The sequence below is a fragment of the Pan paniscus genome, chromosome 15, assembly GCF_029289425.2.
Source record: "Pan paniscus chromosome 15, NHGRI_mPanPan1-v2.0_pri, whole genome shotgun sequence".
In the NCBI taxonomy this organism is placed as follows: Eukaryota; Metazoa; Chordata; class Mammalia; order Primates; family Hominidae; genus Pan; species Pan paniscus.
This window is the reverse complement of record NC_073264.2, coordinates 60,710,442-60,732,138: the sequence shown is the minus strand read 5'-3', so window position 1 is coordinate 60,732,138 and position 21,697 is coordinate 60,710,442. Positions and strand designations below refer to the sequence as shown.

At 40.2% G+C, this 21,697-nt stretch overlaps 1 protein-coding gene across 2 annotated transcripts in view; it reads left to right on the top strand.

Moving 5' to 3' along the window:
- The window catches only part of RTN1 (reticulon 1), a 273,965-nt gene extending 270,123 nt beyond the window's left edge, over nt 1–3,842 (top strand). For both annotated transcript variants that reach the window (XM_008956999.6, XM_008957000.3), the window contains one exon: nt 3,035–3,842. In XM_008956999.6, coding sequence (XP_008955247.2) covers nt 3,035–3,077 — 43 coding nt within the window. In that variant the 3' untranslated portion in view covers nt 3,078–3,842. The remainder of the gene's footprint in view (nt 1–3,034) is intronic.
- The last annotated feature ends 17,855 nt before the right edge of the window (nt 3,843–21,697 follow it).

Sequence of the window (21,697 nt, the reverse complement as noted above, 5' to 3'; positions counted from 1 at the left end):
ACGATCTTCAAATGAGAAGAAAGAAAGATTCTAGATGTTATATTTGATAAATTGAAGGCCTAATTTCAAGCAAAAATCCAGAATGAATTAGTAAAACTGTAGATACTCAGAATAGATCATTGTATGTTCACTAAACCCTGAAATGAGATGGACTTCCCTAGCCAGTGAGTATTCTGATTTTAGTGGGGGTAGTCAACAAGTCTTCTTGGTGTCCTTGTGGAAAAAAAATGGAGATGTATGATCCAGATGATAGCACAGGTGGTAGAATTCTAGAAGATTGAAATAATAGACCCTAAAGATGTTCATTAATCCATCCAATATGTGTCTGGGGCAAGGTATGTGACACAGGGCTCTGCCTTTGATCCCATTACTTTCAACCCCATTACTTCTCATGACTATGTGAAGACAAATCAAATATCTTTGTCAAAGTTCCAGATGATGTACAGTTTGAAGCAAAAGCAAATTCAGAAGATGGCAAGCTCAAGATTCAAAATGAATCAAGGGATCTTGAGTAAGCGAGAATGCCGAATTGAAATCAATAAAATGAAATTAATAAGGAAAGTGAAGTCCTACATTTAGGTTTCTAAAAAGTCAACTTTACAGATATAGAATGCAGGGAGGGATAGATGAGAGAGGGTAACAATAAGGGTGTATGTAAAAAATACCTCGGGGGTTTTAATTGCTTGATTGGTCACAGCCAAATGTGAGTCGATGTGCTGAAGCATCTTTAAAAAATCAATGCAAGTTGAGTTATTATTAGTAGGAGTACAAAGTCTAAATCAACATAGGCAACAGTCATATTATATTCCATATTGGCCATCCCATATCTGTGTTCAATTTCAGGGTTGGACATTTTAACAGATGCATTAATACATTGGAGTAATGCCACAAAGATGACCAGGGTACTGTGGTATTAGAAATCTGATAGTAATGGGCAGTGAAGAGCAAACTTTGCTGGGGATGATTACCCTGGAAAATAGATGACTTTAAAAGGACACCATAGCCATTCTCAAATACTTGGAGGTCTAACATTGCAAAAGGAGTAGGATTTCCCTTTTTCTCTCAAGAGCAGTGAATGGAAATTTTAGAAGTTCTGAGATTTGAATGAAATATGAGGGAAAAGAGTAATGATTAGAGTTGCTCAATAATAGAACCATCTGCCCCATGAAGGAGTGAGTACCCTGACATTCATTCAAGTATTCAAATAGAAGTTAGATGGTCACCATTGCACGTGTCCTCTGCTGGCACCTCTTCCTCTTGTCCAACTCTCTTCTGGTCCTGTGACCCTAAAGGTTATCTCATGTCTAGGGCTGCAAACTTGTGTCTCCAGCCCAGACCTCTTCAACTAAGCACCAGGTCTATCCACTTATTTATGTAAGGTTTCTCTAAAGTGTCTGATAGACCTTTCAGATTCACTTAGCCACACGTCTTGCAATCTCACCCCAGAACTTGTATTTCCTTCAGTCATCACAATCTTGGTAAATGGCATTTTCACCTGGTTCCTCAGGCTAAAAACCAAAGAATCTTCCTTGATTACTCTTCCTCTAATCCTAGCCTGTGCATTCAGTTTATCAACAGATCAAGTGGGTCCTGCAGCCTCATCTCTAAACTAACCCCGAGACTGTTCCCCTCTCTTCATTTCCATGTCTACCATACAATCCAGGCATTGCCTTCGGGTACTTGGACTGCTGTGGGTTTCTCTCCCTCTGTCCATTGCTTCTACTCTCATTTCCCGATTTTTTTTTTACACAGCCACCATCATGATCTTCTTACAACATTAATCAGATCACGTCACTCCCCTGCCTAAATTCATCAATGGTTTCCCATCACACAGGGTAGAATCTAAACTCCTCACCACATCCCACAAACTCCAACACCCACCGTGTGGTCCCTGCCTGCCTTTCAGACCTCCCCTATCCATACCCCAAGCAAACGGGCTTCTCATCTCCTTGCCGCCAGCTTGTCCTCTCTGTGATGCCTCTGCACTCATTACTCCCTCTGCCTGAAACACTTCACATCCAGATCTTTGCCTGATGGTCCCTTCCTGTCCTCTGAGGATCAGTTTCTCAGATGAGTGGATTTAAAAGAGGTGCTACACACCTTACCACTGTGCCCCTCACTGCCTGCCATACCACCTTGTTTTTCTTTATAGCAGTTATCACCATCTAAACTTCTCTTGTCTTCTAGTTTATTTCTGTCTCCTCAATTCCTACAGGAATGAAAACTCCATGAGAGCAAGCATCTCCTCCCTTTTGTTGACCACTGAATTCCAGTACATGGAAGGGTACCTCATGGCACAGAGGGAGGTCTCAATCAAAATCTGCATGATAAGCTCATAAATCTTCAAATTAACAAAACACTTCCAGTGTAAACCTGTCCTAAAATCATGCTGCTACATTGTGAGCATCACAGCATTTCAGGACCCTGGAGATAGCTAGTCTATGCCCACATTTTAATGAGTATTTAGGACCAGAAAAGTCCCTTAGTTTGCCGGATGCCACACAGCTAATTAATAGAATAGCTGAGACTAGGACCCAGGTTTTTAAATTCCAGTTGTGGGTAGTTAGACTACTCTGAGGGTGAACATAGGTTCCTTTTCCTATGTCCAACATAGGAACAGGTTATATCCCTAGTTATATAACCATCCCTACTTATGCTCATCTTCCTGGCATAGTCAGTAATAGCACTTTCTCTCTCTTTCTGAAGTGTCCCAGATGGGGGATAAATAATCACCCTAACTATATCACAGTTTCTCTAATCCTGAAATAAGTCAATATGTTCCTCCACCTAAAAAGATCTAAAAAATGTGGCTTTCTTCCAATTCTCTTTTTTGTTGCTGTTATTTTCATTATCCAGTTTTTACTTCCTTCTTATTGCTTTATAGAAGAGTATTTGCAGATGTACTTACATAAAGACTATAATATCTTCTGGAATATCAAGTTCTTTGGTCACTTAGCTAATTAAAGCAACAACACATAAAATGATTTCATTAATAACACTTGTGATTTATTACCTTTTGATACTGTCTTTTTAGGATTCAGGCTAAAATCCCAGGCGCTAAGAGGCACGCTGAGTAAACTGATTTCCCACCGGGGACTGGACACAAACAGGAATGTCTGGAGTGGTAACAGCTCTCTTCTTACTCATTACTGCAAATTGATTGTTTTCCCCCCCTCCCTCCAGTACCATAATCTTAGAGACAAACCTTAAAACAGCTGTTTTTAGGCTGTTCCTTGTACTCTTAGGATATTTGAGTCACTTGTGTCAACCACTAAAGTATAGAGAAAAGTGTATTAGATGTGGTTTTTAATTTTGTGTTGCTAAAAAAAGTGCATGATGGTGAGAGCCCAAGTTATCTTTCCCTCTTCGGTGTTCTTCTTCTCTTCTCTGCAATGCTTCTGTAGCTTCTAATGTTCCCCGTGGCTAGGCCTTTCCTGCCGAGTGCTCTGATGCAATAGTGGAAATCGCTTATATGTCCTTGGGTTGCTGGTTGGATTAATCTTTAATAACAATATATAGAATTGTAGACTGATGTTTTAGCATTTTTCCAACACACACAACGTAAAAATAAAAGCAGTCGACCGCACTTATGGTAATCAGTTTTGTATAACTTAAAATAATTAAATAAATGAATAAATCCAAAACAAACATGCAGTACTTTTGTTGTATGGGATTGGTGGGCTGATTTACATGTATGGTTACTAAAAAGTACCAGCATGTTAACTTTATTACAATTTGTATTACTTTCTCTGTAGTTCCTAATGGATTCAATTATGGACTCTGGATATTTGCACTTATGTACTTGATACTGAATGCATAAATAAATGTTACTAAATGTAGAATGTTCTCCCTCTCTTCTCATGCATGGCCTTACCAGAAAACACAAAAGCTCGAAGTGATGAAGTCACTCGATGACATTCTAGGAGGGCTGAGAGCAAATGCTCACCTTATTTCTCTATAGGACTGTGGAGTCAAACTGCAACCTGGCTTACGGTTTTTCTGGGTCATTAATAGAAAACTGAAAAGTGGTAAACTGTCAATCACTCTTCACATTGTACTCTGTCTGGTGGATGCAGATATTTAAGATAGTTTTTAAAAACTTGAAAGTGATATAAATTCTTACATAAATTGTATGGCAATATGCGACAAAACACTGGCAAAAACAATTGTAATTGCCATGAACTCACCGTTTTAGTAATTACTTATTAAGCACTGACTGTGTGCCAAGCACTTAGAATAGGGCTGTGAATAAGAAAGATGACAATTCCTGCCCTCACCATGTGAAGTCTTCTAATAATTCCTCACTGCTTTTTGTACAAGTCCAATTGCATATTTTGTTTCACTGCTACAATCAAACATCAAAGACGAAGAGGTAGGAGTGAATGAAAGGAGCAGCAGTTGGAGAAAAAAGGAATGATTGCTTATAAAAAGCTGCCTTTTACCAGTTTTACACCTGGGTTCAGTGAATATTTGTGAAGTTATCCTTCTATACAAAGTGGCGTGAAGGTTACAAGGGTCACTTGGCACTGTGCCAGCAGCCAGAAACTCTCATCACTGTGCTGGGGGAAAGGGCAGGTGGCTATGTGGAAATGCCAACTGAGCAAAGGGTAGCATAAAACAAGAGCCATTGGCAGGGCGCAGTGGCTCACGCCTGTAACCCCAGCACTTTGGGAGGCTGAGGCAGGAGGATCACGAGGTCAGGAGTTCAAGACCAGCCTGATCAACATGGTGAAACCCTGTCTCTACTAAAAATACAAAAATTAGCAAGGTGTGGTGGCACCTGCCTGTAATCCCAGCTACTTAGGAGTTTGAGGCAGGAGAATCGCTTGAAACTGGGAGGCGGAGGTTGCAGTGAGCTGACATCACACCACTGCACTCCAGCCTGGGCAACAGAGCGAGACTTTGTCTCCAAAAAAAAAAAAAAAAAAAAAACGAGCCATGATGCAGGGTTTGAGCAACAGAAGATTCTCAGGGGAGGTGAACTTCACGGCTGGGTCCTGGTTTGGTTTTTGCCACATGAAGAAGGTCCAGCCCGAGATAAAGAAAGAACATGAGCTAAAGTGCCAAGATGTGGAGTGTGAGGCATATGCAGAGAATGGCGAGTTAAACAAGCTTAGATGGGTTGTAAAGTTCTTGGGGTGGGAATGATGGTGCCAGATAAAGCTGGAAAGGTGGGTTGAGATCACAATGGGAAGAAACTTGGATGCCTGTGCCAAGGAGTTTGGGCTTTATTCTCTACATCTCAGAGAGTCACATAGACACAACAAAGGTACAAGATACTGAAGGCTAGACAAATAGAGTGATAATTGTAACCTAACTCCACCCAGGTGCCAAATGACTAGGTCTTTACTAGAACAGCCACAGAAAGAATAGAAAGATGTTCACCTGTTCCTGATCCTTGATAGCCCAGCATGCCAAGCAGCCACCATGGATAAGGTGCAGCTAACAGATGATGTGGAGGGAGATTGGACTGGAGCTGGTAACCAACTAGCTGCGGGACTTCAAGATGAAAGCTGGCCTTGAGAATGAGTGCTTCCTTGAATTTTGCACCCAAGGAAGCTCGGTTGCCTCACCCTAGCCCAGCACTAAGACCCGCTGATCAGCAGGATGCAATGCCATTTTCCAGGACAGAGAGCCCAGAAGAGATTATTTGGGGAAAGAAGATACTAAGCTTAGTTTGGTGCCTGATTTTTTTTTTAATGGTTACTAGATTTAGAAGAGGATTTTCTTTTTTCTTTATGTTTTTCAGCCTCCGACCTTTTAGACAAAGTTTCTTCTACATGGCTTTATTGTATAGAATTAATCTTCAATATCTGTATCTGCAACATTGTCCCTGTACTATAGACCCAGAATTCCGCTCACAGGCAGCTGCTCATTAGGAAGGGCTAATTAGGAACTCTCTTTGCTGGCAGTGGTGGAGAAGATTCCTAAGGAAACTCCAGGCTTACAAAATAGTAGGTATGGATGTAGATTTTTCACAAATGGAACATGGGGTACATTATACCCTGTTTCTACAGGGAGCATCAGCCCAGGTGATATTCAAGATGATGGAAATAATGTGAACAGATGAGAAGAGGACCAAGAACAGAGCCCCTCGAAAACCCAGAGTGAGTGAGGTGATTCTGAAAGCTGTGAACAGTAGAAAATTCTTAGAGCCCATATATGGATGAGTGAAGGCAGTAAGAGCAAATGAAGAAGCTGCAGTATTCTAACAGATAAAGCACGATAGTTTCTATGTCCTCTGCTCTTTCCCCACCCATGTTAGTTTCCTAGGGTTGCTCTACCAAAGTACCAAAATCTGGGTTTGTTTTTTTTTTTTTTAACTCTCAGGCTGGAGTGAGGTGGCACAATCTCAGTTCACTGCAACCTCCACCTCCCGGATTCAAGTGATTCTCCTGCCTCAGCCTCCCAAGTAGCTGGGATTACAGGTGCGTGCCACCACACCTGGCTAATTTTTATATTTTCAGTAGAGATAGGGTTTCACCATGTGGGCCAGGCTGGTCTCAAACTCCTGACCTCAAGTGATCCACCATCTCAGCCTCCTCCCAAAGTGCTAGGATTACCAGGTGTGAGCCATCATGCCCAGCCTCAAAATCTGGGTTTCTTAAAACAACAGAAATTTATTCTGTCACTGTTCTGGAGGCTAGAAGTCCAAAATCAAGGTGTTGGCAGGGTCCTGTCTCTTTGTCGGCTCTAAGGGAGAACCCTTCCTTGCCTCTTCTAATGTCTGCATTTGTCAGCCATCCTTGGTGCTCCTGGCTTGCAGATGGGATACTCCAGTTACTGGGTGCCGCTTCCCTGTGTCATATTGTCTTCCCTCTGTGTCCAAATTTCCCCTTTGAATAAGGACACCAGTCGTAGTGGAATAGGGCCTACCCTAAGGACCTCATTTTAACTTGATTATCTCTATAAAGACCCTGTTTCCAGTAAGGTCACATTTCTGAGGTACAGGGGTTTGGGGCTTCAACATATCTGGCTTAAGGGTGGTGCACAGTTCCACCTGACACCACCTCAGGGCTCATATGGGCCCTTACCCTACTATAAAGACTTCTTCCTGGTGTAGATCCCAAACCTATCTCTGCATTTTGTTTCTCTCACTAGGGAATCACTGCTGAGAAGTAGTCCCACAGCTTTCTACCTCACCCAAATGCACGTGGGGTGTGGTCGATTGCTGGGCCTTGCTTCATAGCTGTGAGGTTCCAGCAATCACCACATTGTCCTTGAATAGGGCTGCTCTGAGCATCAGAAGGTTAGCACTCTCTTCTGTGTGCAGAGAAGCACGTGGGGGAGACAGAGGAGCCACCACTGGAGCTCACACCAAATGCAGTTGTAGTTGGAGGGGGACTAAATCCCCTCTGCTGATCCAGGCAGAAGGGCCACCTGCCTTCAGACGCTGACCGGCTTCCCTATTGCTTGATGTTGGCACCCTCCTCAAGTTCCTCAATCGGATTTTTATTGTATAATTTTATTTTTGTGGTTTATTTTGATTTTAAATTTTCCTTAATTTAATACATTTAATATTAAATTCAATGTTACAAAATCAGTCTGGCTGGCCACATTTTCTTTGATGAGTACATTGGAATGAATTAATTTGCATTCTAGACCGTTATTGTCTTTGAAAGCAATTCTGCTAGAATCAGCTGTCTCTGGTTTCTTGTAGCAGACTGCCACAATTGCTACTTGAGACTATCACTATGACAGTTACTACTGTTACTACTTGAGACCATCATTATGAGACTGAACGAAGGGGGATGAACGTAGAAATAATAACAAAAAAAAAAAGAAACTGTTTTAAAGGAAGGTGCCAGGGGAAGAAGAAGAGGGCTGCCTGCTTCTAGTGAGCAAGGGCAGCAGCCCTGAGCTTATACAGCCCTTCATATTTATTGGGTAGGAAGAGCAGGGAGGAGGAGCTAACAATGGGTCAGCTGCTTGATTGATGACAGGTGCATATTATTGCTAACAGGCTTCAGATTTGCCTAATCATAAGAAACACTTGTGCCTGGGTCGTGTCTGCCCTCAGCATTCCTTCTGGGTGGCAGATGCAGTTTGTGAGTTTGCCAACATTCTGCATTTATGAGAACAGTTTGCTGTTTACTGATACAGCCTCCAGTGGTATACTGAGTTGATCACAACCCTCACACTTTCGGCCTGCAACAGTTTCTCCCTAAAATGATAAAATGGTCCTGAAGAATTAACACTTCATCTTGGCCTGCTTTCTCTAAACATACAACTGCTCTGGATTTTGCTTTGTATGTTTATGTCTTCATAAAACAAGAGAAGTCATCACTAAATTATGACAGGAGTCAAATTCTTAAGTGACTAATGGCAGCCTATGTCAAAATAATACTCAAAAATTAAACAGTTCATATGAAGGGTAACTTTTTTTCAACCTTTATTTCTGCCATCTCTAACAGAAATAAGGTAGCCAAATTTAATGGACGAGACATTAACCTTTTTAAAAAAAAATATTCGAACATTTTAAGTAACTAGCATTTTGTAACAAAACAATCACATTGAATTATATCTTCCTCAAAGTGATTTTTTCATGATGCATTTGACATGTCAGAATCAAGATATTTACGACTGCTTTTTTAAATGTATTATTAAAATTAAATTTAACTTGTCTTTTAATAAAATATGGTTTAAGCATCTCCCAGCCATTTTTTAAGTACTTAATAAGCTCAATGGAGGAAATGCTTATGTTTGGCTTATGAATCAAGGTGATGGTAAAATGTACTTTGTCAAAATTCAAGTAGTGAATAGATAATTCTCTTTTTTATCTTTGTTCCCTTGACTTATAAATCCAGGGCCAGTCAATAAAAAGGGTGTGTGTGTCATGGAGACAGAGAGAAATGAATGGGGAAGAGCATACGAAATGGGGTACACAGATTTGCCTCCAGCTTTCCGGAGTGGTGCTTCATCCTTTCAGCAAAACATTCTGGAGGAATACCTGGCCAGTCCTCACCCACAGTGCCTCTCCAAAGCTCTACACTTCCCTAAGACATGTTCCTGGAATGCTTTCACATCCCTGTGGTTCAAGAGGAACATGCAACCACATGGAAGCCCACTGCGCTTCAAGCTCCCACTTCTCCCCTATTAGGGAAGCTTCCCACTGGGAGTAGAGTGTGAATGTATACCCCTTCAGTGGAGATGGTTCAGAAGCCAGCTTTGCAAGCAAAGAATTTCGTTAATCACATATTTCATCTTAGAAGTTAATGTGAACTTGTCTGTCATTGCATAAGACCTTTGCATTTACCTTAATTTAAAAATTCTTCCCCATACTTCTGCATTAAGTTGATTCAAGGAGAATATACCATGTTTTTCTTTTTACACCAAGTAGCCCTAGTTCGAGATACATGGTCTTCAGTGCTCAAGATGCCATGAAGGCAGTTTTGGCTGGGAGATGAAATAGATTTTGACCCTTGAAAGGGGGCTGCATCATGACAGCAGACTTGGGAAGACCATGCTGCATCTTAGCCAAGCTTGGCTTTCTTCCTCTCAGAAACTCTGTGAGTGTCCGTCCTCCAGAAAGGCAGGTGAGGCCCTTACTTCCAATTAGCTAGCAACAATAAACGAAGGATTTTATTATCAAATCTTTATAACATTATCATGGATATTCCCAAAGGTGTACAGACAATGTTTTTTACAATAGCAAATATTGAAAACAATCCTAACATGCCAAGTATCAAGCAATTGAATAAGTAAATTATAGACCTTCTAATGAAAGACCATATAGCCACTTAAATCATCTTGGGGAATGATATTCTGGCATGGAAAATTGTTCACAATATAGCACCGAGTGAAGAAGGTAAGCTACAAAAATAATATGAAATGCACAGGGAAACATTAATCTGTAAAATGAAGAAATCAACATAGAAAATATGAGGGCATACAACAAATATTGCATGTAATTATCTTTCCTCGGGGAAGACTTTGAAAGATCATCCTTTCTCTTTGTGTGTGTGCTTTTTAAGATTTTTAGATTATTTACATTTTATCTGTGGTGTCTTTTTCTCATTTTTTAAAAATTGAAATATTGTTCGAAACCCCATACCTATCAAAACCAAAGCTATGAAAATGAGTGAAAAATCACCCCCCAGTAAATATTATTCTCTCATTTGGTCCCATTTTTGTTCAAATCAAAATTTAGATTTTTCTTACTTGCATCTCTGGTTCATACCTGCACCCATGCCTTTCTCTTTTCTGCTAATAGGTAAACTAACTGGTGGGTGTCAAAGGAGAATGGAATTTATATGTTTCAAAGCAAAGTTTATTCTCTTAACATTGTTGATTTGCTTTATATAACTAATAATTGTTCTAATTTCTTTCTGCCTTTATTTATTTATTTATTTTGAGACAGAGTCTCACTCTGTCCCTCAGACTGGAGTACAGTGGCACAATCTTGGCTCACTGCAACCTCTGCCTCCCAGGTTCAAGCAATTGTCTGCCTCAGCCTCCTGAGTAGCTGGGATTACAGGCACCCGCCACCACACCTGGCTAAGTTTTTGTATTTTTAGTAGAGATGTGGTTTCACCATCTTGGCCAGGCTGGTCTTGAACTCCTGACCTCATGATCCACCCGCCTTGGCCTCCCAAAGTGCTGGCAGTTGTGAGCCACCGCGCCCAGCTGCCATTGTTGTTTTTAAATTAAGTTTTTTATTTTTTTCAATAACAGAAGTAATATATATTAATTACAGAATATTTAAATGATGCAGATTCTCCTATTCAAAGAAAACCACCATTGGCATTTTGGGATAAAGACTTCTTTTTCCTAGACATTTAAAAATAATTGAATTCATATTATCTATATAATTTTTGAATTCTGCCTTTAAATTTAAAATAACAAATATATTTCATATACATTTTTCTATGGTATCTTTCTTACTCAAAATAATGTTGTATTAGATTTCTCAAACACACTGGATGTTTTTAAGGTATCAAAACTTTTAAATATAGGGGAAACATTCTAAGAATAAGTTCTCTTTTTTCTTATATTATGAAATTTGCTACCAGTTCTTGAATTATGATCTGCTAATTGCCCTTCATGTTTCTATTTGACCAGTCCTCTTATTTATAACCAAAATTTAAGAAAATGATAAAAATACTAATATTTGTGCTATGGATATATCTCAAGTCTTTCATTTTACTTAGTAATATTACATTTTAATTTAGTATGGTATTTGAAAGACTTTTAAAGCCCAAAACTCCTCTCAAATGAAACATGACAGATACCTTATTGCTTATAACCATAAAAGGCACTGTGCTGTTTACATTTATTATTTCATTTCATCTTCAAATTAGGCCTATAGAAAGAGGTATACCATTTTACATTTAAATGAACTCCTAGTTCAAATCTTGCCTAAGATCAGTCTTAAAGACAGAGGTTTGGATTTGAGAATGTTATTCAATCACATTTTATCTCTAAGTTGCAAGTCAATTGAGAAACATGCCAAGGAACCGGCTGAATGAAGATCAGATGACCAGTTCTGCTACTGATAAAGTTGCTTAACTATGGCCAGAGTGAGGCTTCCTGTGATTTCTATTCCCTCAACACCAAGTGAGGATGTGCATCTTACCCCTGCACTGGACAGAGCTCACAATACAAGGAAGCAGAGCAGCAGTGAGTCTAGGGGGCAGGCCAGGCCGACAGGGAGAGAGCAGATGAGGCCAGGCTTCCTCAATTCCCTCTCCAATATCATGCTTCTTCCTTTGAGAAGAATGAAGAAAGGGTAGAGGGAAGATACAAGTTTTGCCACCATTTGTTTTCCTCTTGGGAATGGATTGGAAGTACCTGTGTCCCATAGACAGAGTAGATTTCAATCCAGGTCTTTTTATACCAAAAGCCAATAGACTTTACTTACAACAGCCAACAATGATGACAAGACCTATTTATTCATTAAAACGTGCCATCTATGAGGACTATTAGGCAACACCTTTAAAAATATAGTTTGGAGTCTATATTGTCCTTAAAAAGAAACAAAACTGAATTTTTCTCTATTAATTTTTGTGAATGCAATCCATCAATCAGAGCCTAGCAGGTAACAGCACACTCAAAAGAGTAATTGAATGGAGTTTAATGAAAAAGTAGGGCAGAGTTTAGGAAGACGAACAAGAGATGATGCGGTGCCTGTGGTCTAGCAAGAGTGGGAGCCTCTACCACCCTTACACCTGAAGGGACAAAAGGAGGAAATGCGCACTTAAACCAGAGAAAGTAGCCAGGGCCTCCTGACAGGAGCTGAGGTTCAGAGGAAGGCTGCAGCCAGCCCTCCATGAAGGTTACAGGGAGAAAGCCCAAGCAATAAACAACCTTTTCACTCTTCTTACAGCCGTCTCAGACACAGGCTCTCCATTCAAAAAGTTACTTTGAAAATTTAAAAATTAAATACTACCACTCAGTTTGGTGGGGTGTTTTCTCCCCTCCATCAGGGCATACACTTGTCAGAAACTACTATGTTGTCTGTATTTTCTTTCTGATACTACTCACATATTGAGGGCTCAGTACAAATATAGCACCTCAGCATGTAAATTCGTATAAGGACAAGTTGCTCAGCAATGACTATGATGCATCTAGTCTGAGATAACTATTAAATAGGCAGTATTGTTATTTTTTCATGGGGCATTCATAAGAATATCCAGAAACTCCGTAGTACTCATTCCATCCAATAAATATGTTTGAAATACTCCTAACTTGAAAATTTTAAACTCTTAAATTTTTCTCAAAGAGAACTTACCACACCATAATCTCTCAGTGGCAAATCGATCCTGTCTACCTTTTTGCTCAATAGAATATATAGTTCATTGTTTGTTTTCTTTTCTTCCCCTAAGTAGGAAAGAACATTCAAATGCTTGCTACCACAAAATATATTCCCAATAGAATAAATGGAGTTTTCTTTAGGGACCTTTATATCATGGTAGTTTATCTGTATGAGCCCATCTGTGCCCCCAGTTTATGACAGAATTGTAACCTCCATTGGGAAGAATAGTGCTAAGCCAAGGGCATCCTCTTCTGGCTGTTACAGAATTTCTTACTAGATAAAATGCACTTACTTTTTTCCCCTTTTTACAAAACTTTACTTTCATTTTCATTTTGCTCTTTAATTCTTTATTTGGGTATTATATTACATATATCTAGCCAATTAACTAATTATATAGTTCAGCTACTTGATATATTAGTCAATAAGGTTATTTTGAGGCTATCAGGATAAAATTTCCTAGGAATTGTATAGCATCATTGAGCCAGGGACTGTGCCAGGCTCTTTACAAACATTATTTCTAACCTTCAGAAGTCCAAAATTCTACATGATTGGTACTTTTATTTTTATTTTCCAAGTGAGGAAACAAAATCTCAACGTAACTGGCGCAAGTTTCCACAGCCAGTAAATGAGCCCTGATTGTCTGTTTTTGAAGCTGGGCTCTTTCCGCTGAGCCATACTGCCTTTCTAGTGTTTCCTGGCCCCTCTCCCTACTGTCTCTAGCTCAGGAACAACACTTTCTCAGCGCGACTATGTGGTTGCAAGTAATAGAAACCCACTAAAGTATATTAACCATAAATGGGCATTTACTGGAAGAACACAACAAAATCCGAAGGCTTAACTGCAGGGGATGGAGTATTTTTCTCAACACACAATTTTGCTGCTTTGACCTTTGTGGTTAAAGACGGAAGTGCTTAAATCCAGGCATTACCTAACAATCCTGCCATGAATAGAGGAAGAAAAGAAAGCACGCAAATCTTAAGCAGCTTTATATAATGACTTAATTTTATATACACATTCATCCTGAGCCAGAATACACATCTACATTGCAACAGGAAAAGCAGCCGTAACAGTTGGAGTCATGGTGACAATTCATTCCGTAACTCCGGAAGCTCATTTATCCAGCAGAGCTGAGAATCAGGAGTTCTCATTAACTAAAATCACAGTTAACTAAGATTTACCTCTTTAAAAATAGTAATTAGGCAATAATTCTGGTGCCATAAAATTTACTTAGAAGCAACCTTTATGCACAATGTAATCTGATGATTCAAAATGTCCTTCAGCATCTTGTAATGGTAATGATCAGGAAGACCATTGCGAATGTCAGTTCTTGCCATACTGGCCTGGATACAAGAGTGGTGTGAAAGACCCTGTGGAAGTTGCTTTTTTCCCTAGTATTTTTTTCTTTCCAATACTAGGCCTGAACTGCAGAAGATATTAAGCCCTATACTTTTTAAAATTCTGAACACATGAATCTTTTCTATTATGTTTTCAACAATATTGTAAATATCTATTATGTGCAAATGACTGTACTAGGTGCTGCAAGAGATGCAGATTTATGGTATGGCTTATTTTGCTCCAAGCATTGTTTTAAACATTTTAACTACGTTAATTGATTTAATTCTCATGATTATCCTACAATGAAGGCCCAGTTTTACAGACAAGAAAATTGAGGCATAAAGTTTATAAAGATATTAAGTAAGAAGGCTATTACACAGAAAACCATAAATCCACTCAACCTGTGATAACTATCACCTATGAAGAGTTTGAACAAAGTACTTTGAAAACTCAGAGATTATTGGGATAATAAGAGGTAGAGAAACCATCTGCAATGCAGACTTTGAGTTTGAACAGGCTGAAATTTTACATGCTTGCAGCATAGCCAAGTGAGAATGTTTAGTCTTCGAGGTTAACACTTAGGGGAGAAGATGGGCAGGAGATGCAACTCGAGAGTTATTTGTGAAGATTTACCTCTATGCGAGAGGAGAGTTTAGAGAGTATAAAAAGACCAGGATGGAGCCCAAGGAGAATGCCCCCTTTTAGCAAACAGAAGAAAGAAAACAAGGGAGCCAGTGAAGGATGTGAAGAAGGAATAACCAGAATGAGAAAAGTAGAATGGCACAGTGTCTTGGGAACCAATTAGGAGTGAGTTTCTAAAGAAGGGTTGAGGGAGCTGGGCAAGGGTGTCAGATTCTGCAGGAAAGAAGACGGAGTTGAATGAGGCTTGAGCAAAGGCAATTAGAAGATGAGGAGGAGGCATTTTAGAATGCAGAGTAAAAGGATGCATTACAGCCAAGATGTAGACCACACTTTTAAGAAGTTTGGCAATGAAGGGAAGCAGGGGGATTCCATGGCAGGGGGGTTTATGAGAGGCCTAGGTTTAGTAAGAGAACACTGGGCTGGAGGTCCGAGGAACACTTGGAAGACCTAGGTGAGCAGGAGCTCATTGCGGAAGGTCCCTGAGGAGATGGGAGAGAATGGGAGTGATAGCTGCAATTATTTATGTGTATTTTTACTTTCCCTAAAGAGCTCCAGAAATTCTTACCTGCATCCACATATGGAGGTCATTCAGTGACATTTTGTAAATTAATAAAAAAGAAAAAAGAAAAAAAGACAGATTTTTAAATCAAATGTAGAGTTTAGCTACTCCAACAATCTTACTGAATCATCTTGAGATGAATCATCAAATACACTTTTTAAAAATAAGAACAAAAATAAAGAAAATAAGAATATTGCTACTTAAAGATCACAGTGTTGGAATTGTCTGTGAAAATGCTAAATGAGCATTTAAAAAAATAATCATTGCTACAAAGATGGCCCCTGAAACGTAATTTAAGATAATAATGATAAAATGAAATAAGGTACCTTTGCTAAATATGGCATTGGTTGTTTCAGGCCTAATTTAGTTTCTAATTACTCTGCAAATTCTCACTTGAAAAAAATCATAATGCCTGTAAAGTGATATCCTATCCTACCATAAAATGTTACCTTAGGCAGAAATAAACTGATTTATTACCAAGCAGCTACCAGCAGGGAGCAGCCTGATCTGTTCATCAGCACCGTATTCACAGCAATATTGTCTGCAGCATAAAATCCAACTCCTCAGTTTGGAATTCATGCTCTTCACAATGAAGTCACTACCCAAGTTTCTGGCTGGGCTTCTGCTTTTCCTCCCCAAGCACCTAACGCTCACTGGCCACACCTCCATGGCTCTGCTAACATCCTGAAGAATGCGGAGTGCCCTCCTCACCCCAGCACCAACTCCCTGCCCTGGTTGTAGGGCCACAGAACAGCTCTGGCAGAGCAGGCAGTGCTCCAACCTGGAGTCGGAAGTCCTTCCATGCCACTGTTCAATTCTACGATTGGGGGGTTAACCTCAAGGTTATTGAATCGCTCCATCTAAGTGTAATTTTCAAAAAATAGGATACTGATAATAATCACCCCAGAGAGTTGTGATAAAGTCATGGAAGCAAGTACATTTTGTGAAACTGTAAAATGCTTTGCAGTTGTGGGCAGTAGTTACGGTACCGCACTTCTCATAGGGAATTGCACCTGGTTCTCAAGTGTGCTTCAAAATCCTCCCTTTTCCCACCTTCAAGGCCGTCTTCTTAGGAACAGGGGACAAATCTCATCCACGTGTTTAGTCAAATGACTGATTAGACTATTTGGTATGTAAGAAAGCCCCACACATGCCGACCGGATTAACAGAAAGTGAACCTCTAGGGAAAACAGCACTGCCCAAGCTCGTAGTCCCTGGAATGGGGAGGGCTCTAGAAAGAGGATCATGTGAAGGGAAACAGCTGGCAGCTCCGGATTTCTACTTCCTCCTATTTATTTATTTATTTATTTTTTTTTTTGAGACAGCGTTTCGCTCTTGTTGCCTAGGTTGGAGTGCCATGGCGCGATCTCCCAGGTTCAAGCCATTCTCCTGCCTCAGCCTCCTGAGTAGCTGGGGTTACAGACGCACGCCACCACGCCCGGCTAATTTTTGAATTTTTAGTAGAGACGGGGTTTCGCCATGTTGGCCAGGCAGGCCTCATCCTCTTTCTCTTGCCTCTCTCTTCCTCAGCGGGGCCTCCCCTGGCGCCACCTATAGGTCTCTTTTGTATAATACATGCTCAGGACACAGCACACAGTAGGCACACAACAAACACGCCATCCAGTGACAATGGCATGGAAATAAAACCAATTTCCCACCTCTGTGACAGTGACGGTTGATTTAATTACAGAAATTTTCACTAAGGATTGAACGACCAAGAGACTTAAGGAAGCCTAGGGATGGCAGAAAGGAGAGTCGCATTTCTATTTCAGAAGAAATGCTTTTTATTTTCCATTGGTAGAAGGAAAAGATGAAAAATACTTAGCCTGTGCTCTGTGGTAAGCACATCTTTATTCTGCTTAATCTTCATAATCCCAATATGTAAAAATCCCATTGTACAGATGAAGAATGGAGGCTTGAGTCTAAGCCAGTCTAAAACCTCTAGCAAATAACGCAACCAATATATGTCCCAAACCTGTTTAGCCCCAAGAAATTGCTGGAGATAGATAAAAACAAAGAAAGAAAATGGAAAAGGTATCTTCTTAGTCAGTTGTTACAAACGCCGACATGGTCTGTTCTTCTTCAGAGATGCCCTGCTTTCCTTGTTTGGCATAACTCCATCAGAGGCACCAATCCATCTGTTTGCTTCTCTAACAATCTGGCACTACCTGGGGAACATAATCTTCCTGCCATTTTACCACAAAAATACCCATATGCTGGAGTCACTGTAGATGAGAATTATAGCCTGACCACAAGACAGACACTTTAGAAGCTGTGAGAATCCCAAGGGATAGGAAATCTTTGTTGAATATATAAACCTCTTGCAGACCATCGAGGACGAAAGCGAACTTGAAGGCTTAAACTGGGGAAATCTTACTAGTACACAATGTGAGAGGACGAAGCCTTTGCAGCCCCTAAGAAGGATTCACCCAGCCAGCTAGGTAAGTCACCCAGCATCACAAGGGACTGATGTCGGGGTTCATAAATAATAGTTTGGACAACATATGTATGGCTGACATCCTGTGGAAAAACCTCCAGCTCTTCTGAACCCTCTTCTCTCCCACTGCCTCCCCAGGGAGGCTAGAAATTCAGATTCTCACTGTCCTAACCTCTTTTTCTTTTTTCTTTCTTTCTTTCTTTTTTTTCTTTTTTCTTTTTTTTTTTTTTTTTTTTTTGAGAAGGAGTCTTGCTCTGTCGCCCAGGCTGGAGTGCAGTGGCGCGATCTCGGCTCACTGCAAGCTCCGCCTTCCGGGTTCACGCCATTCTCCTGCCTCAGCCTCCCGAGTAGCTGGGACTACAGGCGCCCATTACCACGCCTGGCTAATTTTTTGTACTTTTAGTAGAGACGGGGTTTCACTGTGTTAGCCAGGATGGTCTCGATCTCCTGACCTCGTGCTCCACCCGCCTCGGCCTCCCAAAGTGCCGGGATTACAGGCGTGAGCCACCGCGCCGTGCCTCTAACCGCTTTTTTATGGGTGGCCTTGGGATCCAGCTCTAGCTGCTGAGACATAAAAGGAAGTGTATGGGACTCTGAGCAGATTTTCTTCCTTGAGGAAAAGGAAGAAGAGCTTCTACATGTGGCTCCTTTCCACTTCTCCCTGCCTTTGCACAAGGGTGGGATGTCTGGGGCTGCAGCAGCCATCTGTGACCATGAGGCAACAAGCTTGATGATGAAATGATAACATGCACAAAGCAGTGAAACAGGCAACCACTTTCTATATGTGAGATGTTTGACCCAACTACCAAGAATGGAACCTTGCCTTGATCTAACTCAGGGTCTAGGCCCAAGGAGTTTAGACTTTGCCTAGAGATACTAGATTTATGCAAAGATGCTGTAAAAGCAATGTTATCATCAAATACGATATAGACCTCACATACAGAGACTGCAAACCTGCCAGAACATATGATCGTATTCATTCCTGTGCACGTTAGGGGCCAAACTCCAAGGAACAGTTGGGTTCTTTCCCTGGCTCTAACAGCAGCAAGGGCTAAACAGAAACAAACTTGCTTTATGATAACTAAAAATCTATGTCAGCACCAGACTGGAGGATTCTCAATGTCATACTGGCTGTTCAGCAAAAGTCCTCTTTAAAATACTGCCTGAAAGATAAATGTATCTGTTTGTGTTACCAAAGTAAAAATACATGAGAAAAGGACATGCATTTTGGCCAAGTGCACACCAGCTGTAAGTAGTGAAGGCTGAGAAATCTTTTTTTATATGTCCATTATTTCTAAAGTTTCCTATGGCTGCTGTTACAAATTACCACAAACCTAGTGGCTTAAAACAATACAAATTTATTGTTTTAAGTAAAGCAAATTTAAAAGTAAAACAATACTTAAATGTATTGTTTTACCATTTTGGAGGTCAGAAGTTCGAAATGAGTCTTTCTTAGTGAAAATCAAGATGTCAGCAAGGCTGAATTCTCTCTGGAGGGTCTAAGGGAGAATCTGTTTCCTTGCCTTTTCTAGTTTCCAGAGACCACCTGCATTCCTTGGTTCATGGTCCCCTTCCTCCATCTTCAAAACTAGTGGCTTAGCATCTTCAAATCTTTCTCTGACTTTGATATTGACTCTCCTGCCTCCACCTTTCAGTTATAAGAACTCTTGTGGCCAGGCGCAGTGGTTCATGCCTGTAATCCCAGCACTTTGGGAGGCCAAGGCAGGTGGATCAGCTAAGGTCAGGAGTTCAAGACCAGCCTGGGCAACACAGGGAAACCCCATCTCTACTAAAAATACAAAAATTAGCTGGGCATGGTGGCAGGTGCCTGTAATCCTAGCTACTCAGGAGGCTGAGGCAGGAGAATCACTTGAACCCAGGAGGTGGAGGTTGCAGGGAGCTGAGATGGCGCCACTGCACTCCAGCTTGGGCGACAAGAGTGAGACTCCGTCTCAAAAAAAAAAACAAAAAACAACAACAAAAAAAACAACTCTTGTGATTACATTGGGCCCACCTGGACAATCTAGGCTACTTTCCCCATCTCGGAGTTTACTGATTAACAATCTTATTTTCCTCTACAACCTTAATTACCCCTTACCAGGTAACCTAATATATTCACAAGTCTCAGGGATTAGGATGTGGACATTTTGAGGAGGCATTATTTTACCTATCACATCTATAATTTCACTAACCAGGAATAACTACAGGTAACATTTTAGTAAACAATTCTTCTCAGACCATTTTCTATGCATATGTTTATAGAGATATACCTATATACATCTCTATAGATATATGGACTTGTAAAAATTAAATATTAATTGAATACTGTACATTTCTTTTTCAACTTGCTTTTCCCACTTTATACATATGTATGTGTATGTACATGTAAATTTCTACCCATTATTCTTAATAGGTACCCTATTATTACTTTATCATTAGTGTTTTTTAAGTATCTACCATGTGCTCACTTAATTTAATCCTTTGAACAATCCTATGAACTGAGAACTCCTATCACCGTCACCACCCCTTTAGAGCTGAGACACTGGCAGCATGAGCTGGGAGGCTGTCTCAGGAGATACTCCATCCAATCAGTAGTGGAACGCATTTAAATCCACCAGAACCCAAGCTCTTAACCACATGGTGGATTGCCTTCTAGATTGTTCCACTGCATGGATGTCCCATAAATTACTTAACAACAGTGTCCTACTGTAGAACATTTGGGCTATTTTTCACTATTTAAAACAGGACTGCAATAAACAAGTTCATACCTATGTCCATGGACAAACCTGTGATTATTTCTTTAAGAACAATTCTTAGAAGAATTACTGTATGTCAAGGCTCCTTACACAAATTTCCAAATTGTCCTTCAGATAGTATGCATATTCCCAGTGTCAATACTTTGAAGTATTATTCTTTTTAATCTTAATATTATGAGGAAATGAGAGTATTATTTTTCTTTGAATGCTAATGAGGGTAAATGTTCTTTCAATATGTTTCTCGGAATTTTTTTTCTTTTATTAAGTGATGATTCATGTTGTTTGCCTAGATTTCTATTTCAGAATTTATAAAGTTTCCTTTGAAAAATTGTGGTTGAATTTTGTACAGGGCATCCCATATAAAAGGAACCATGAGACAAGTTAGAAGCTGATCGTCTCTCACAAAATATTTAATTTATAAAAATTAAATATTAATTGAATACTGTACATTTCTTTTTCAACTTGCTTTTCCCACTTTATACATATGTATGTGTATGTACATGTAACTTTCTCACAAAGTTCAGGGAAAAAGAAAGTATTAGAGACATGAAGGGAAATAGAGAAATGTAAGAAAATCTGTAACAAATCCAGTAAGTGGGGAGGACACAAAATGCCCCCTTAAGATTAGCCTTTATTCATAGATAATGGAGAGCAATGTGATCCAAATGATGCGATATGTAGGAAGAGTCTTCTGGTGACAGCTTAAGGGTTGCCTTGAAGTAGTCCAGTCTAGATATTTCCGGAAGAGAGAAGTATATCACAAGGAATTTGTTACAAGGGGTATAGAAGCCAAAGGGTAAGAAGATAAAGAAGACCCCAGACATCAGAGCTGCCATAACACCTGTACTGTACGCACAAGTTCACATTTAGTGCTGAGCAGCTGGAGACTGCTGGAGTCACTTGGCTCCTACTCCTGCCACTTCTAGAGCCACCAAAACTGCTGGGACCTACAGTCAACTGTAGCCTGAAACTACCACTTCTGGAGGCAGAAATGCATGATTTCTCGGCCTTCTAATCTCCCACAAGTGTTTCCCATTAGTGGAACTTACCAAGAAAACAGGTGGCAAGGACATCCAGGAAATTTCATATCCAGTCTTCTTACTCCTGCCGCACAGAGGAGGGTCCAGAAGGGCAGGAACAGATTTGAATACCAATAGACCAAATCCAGCAAAAAAGGAGGATGTTGTCCAGGATGGTTTCCAACACCAAAATAT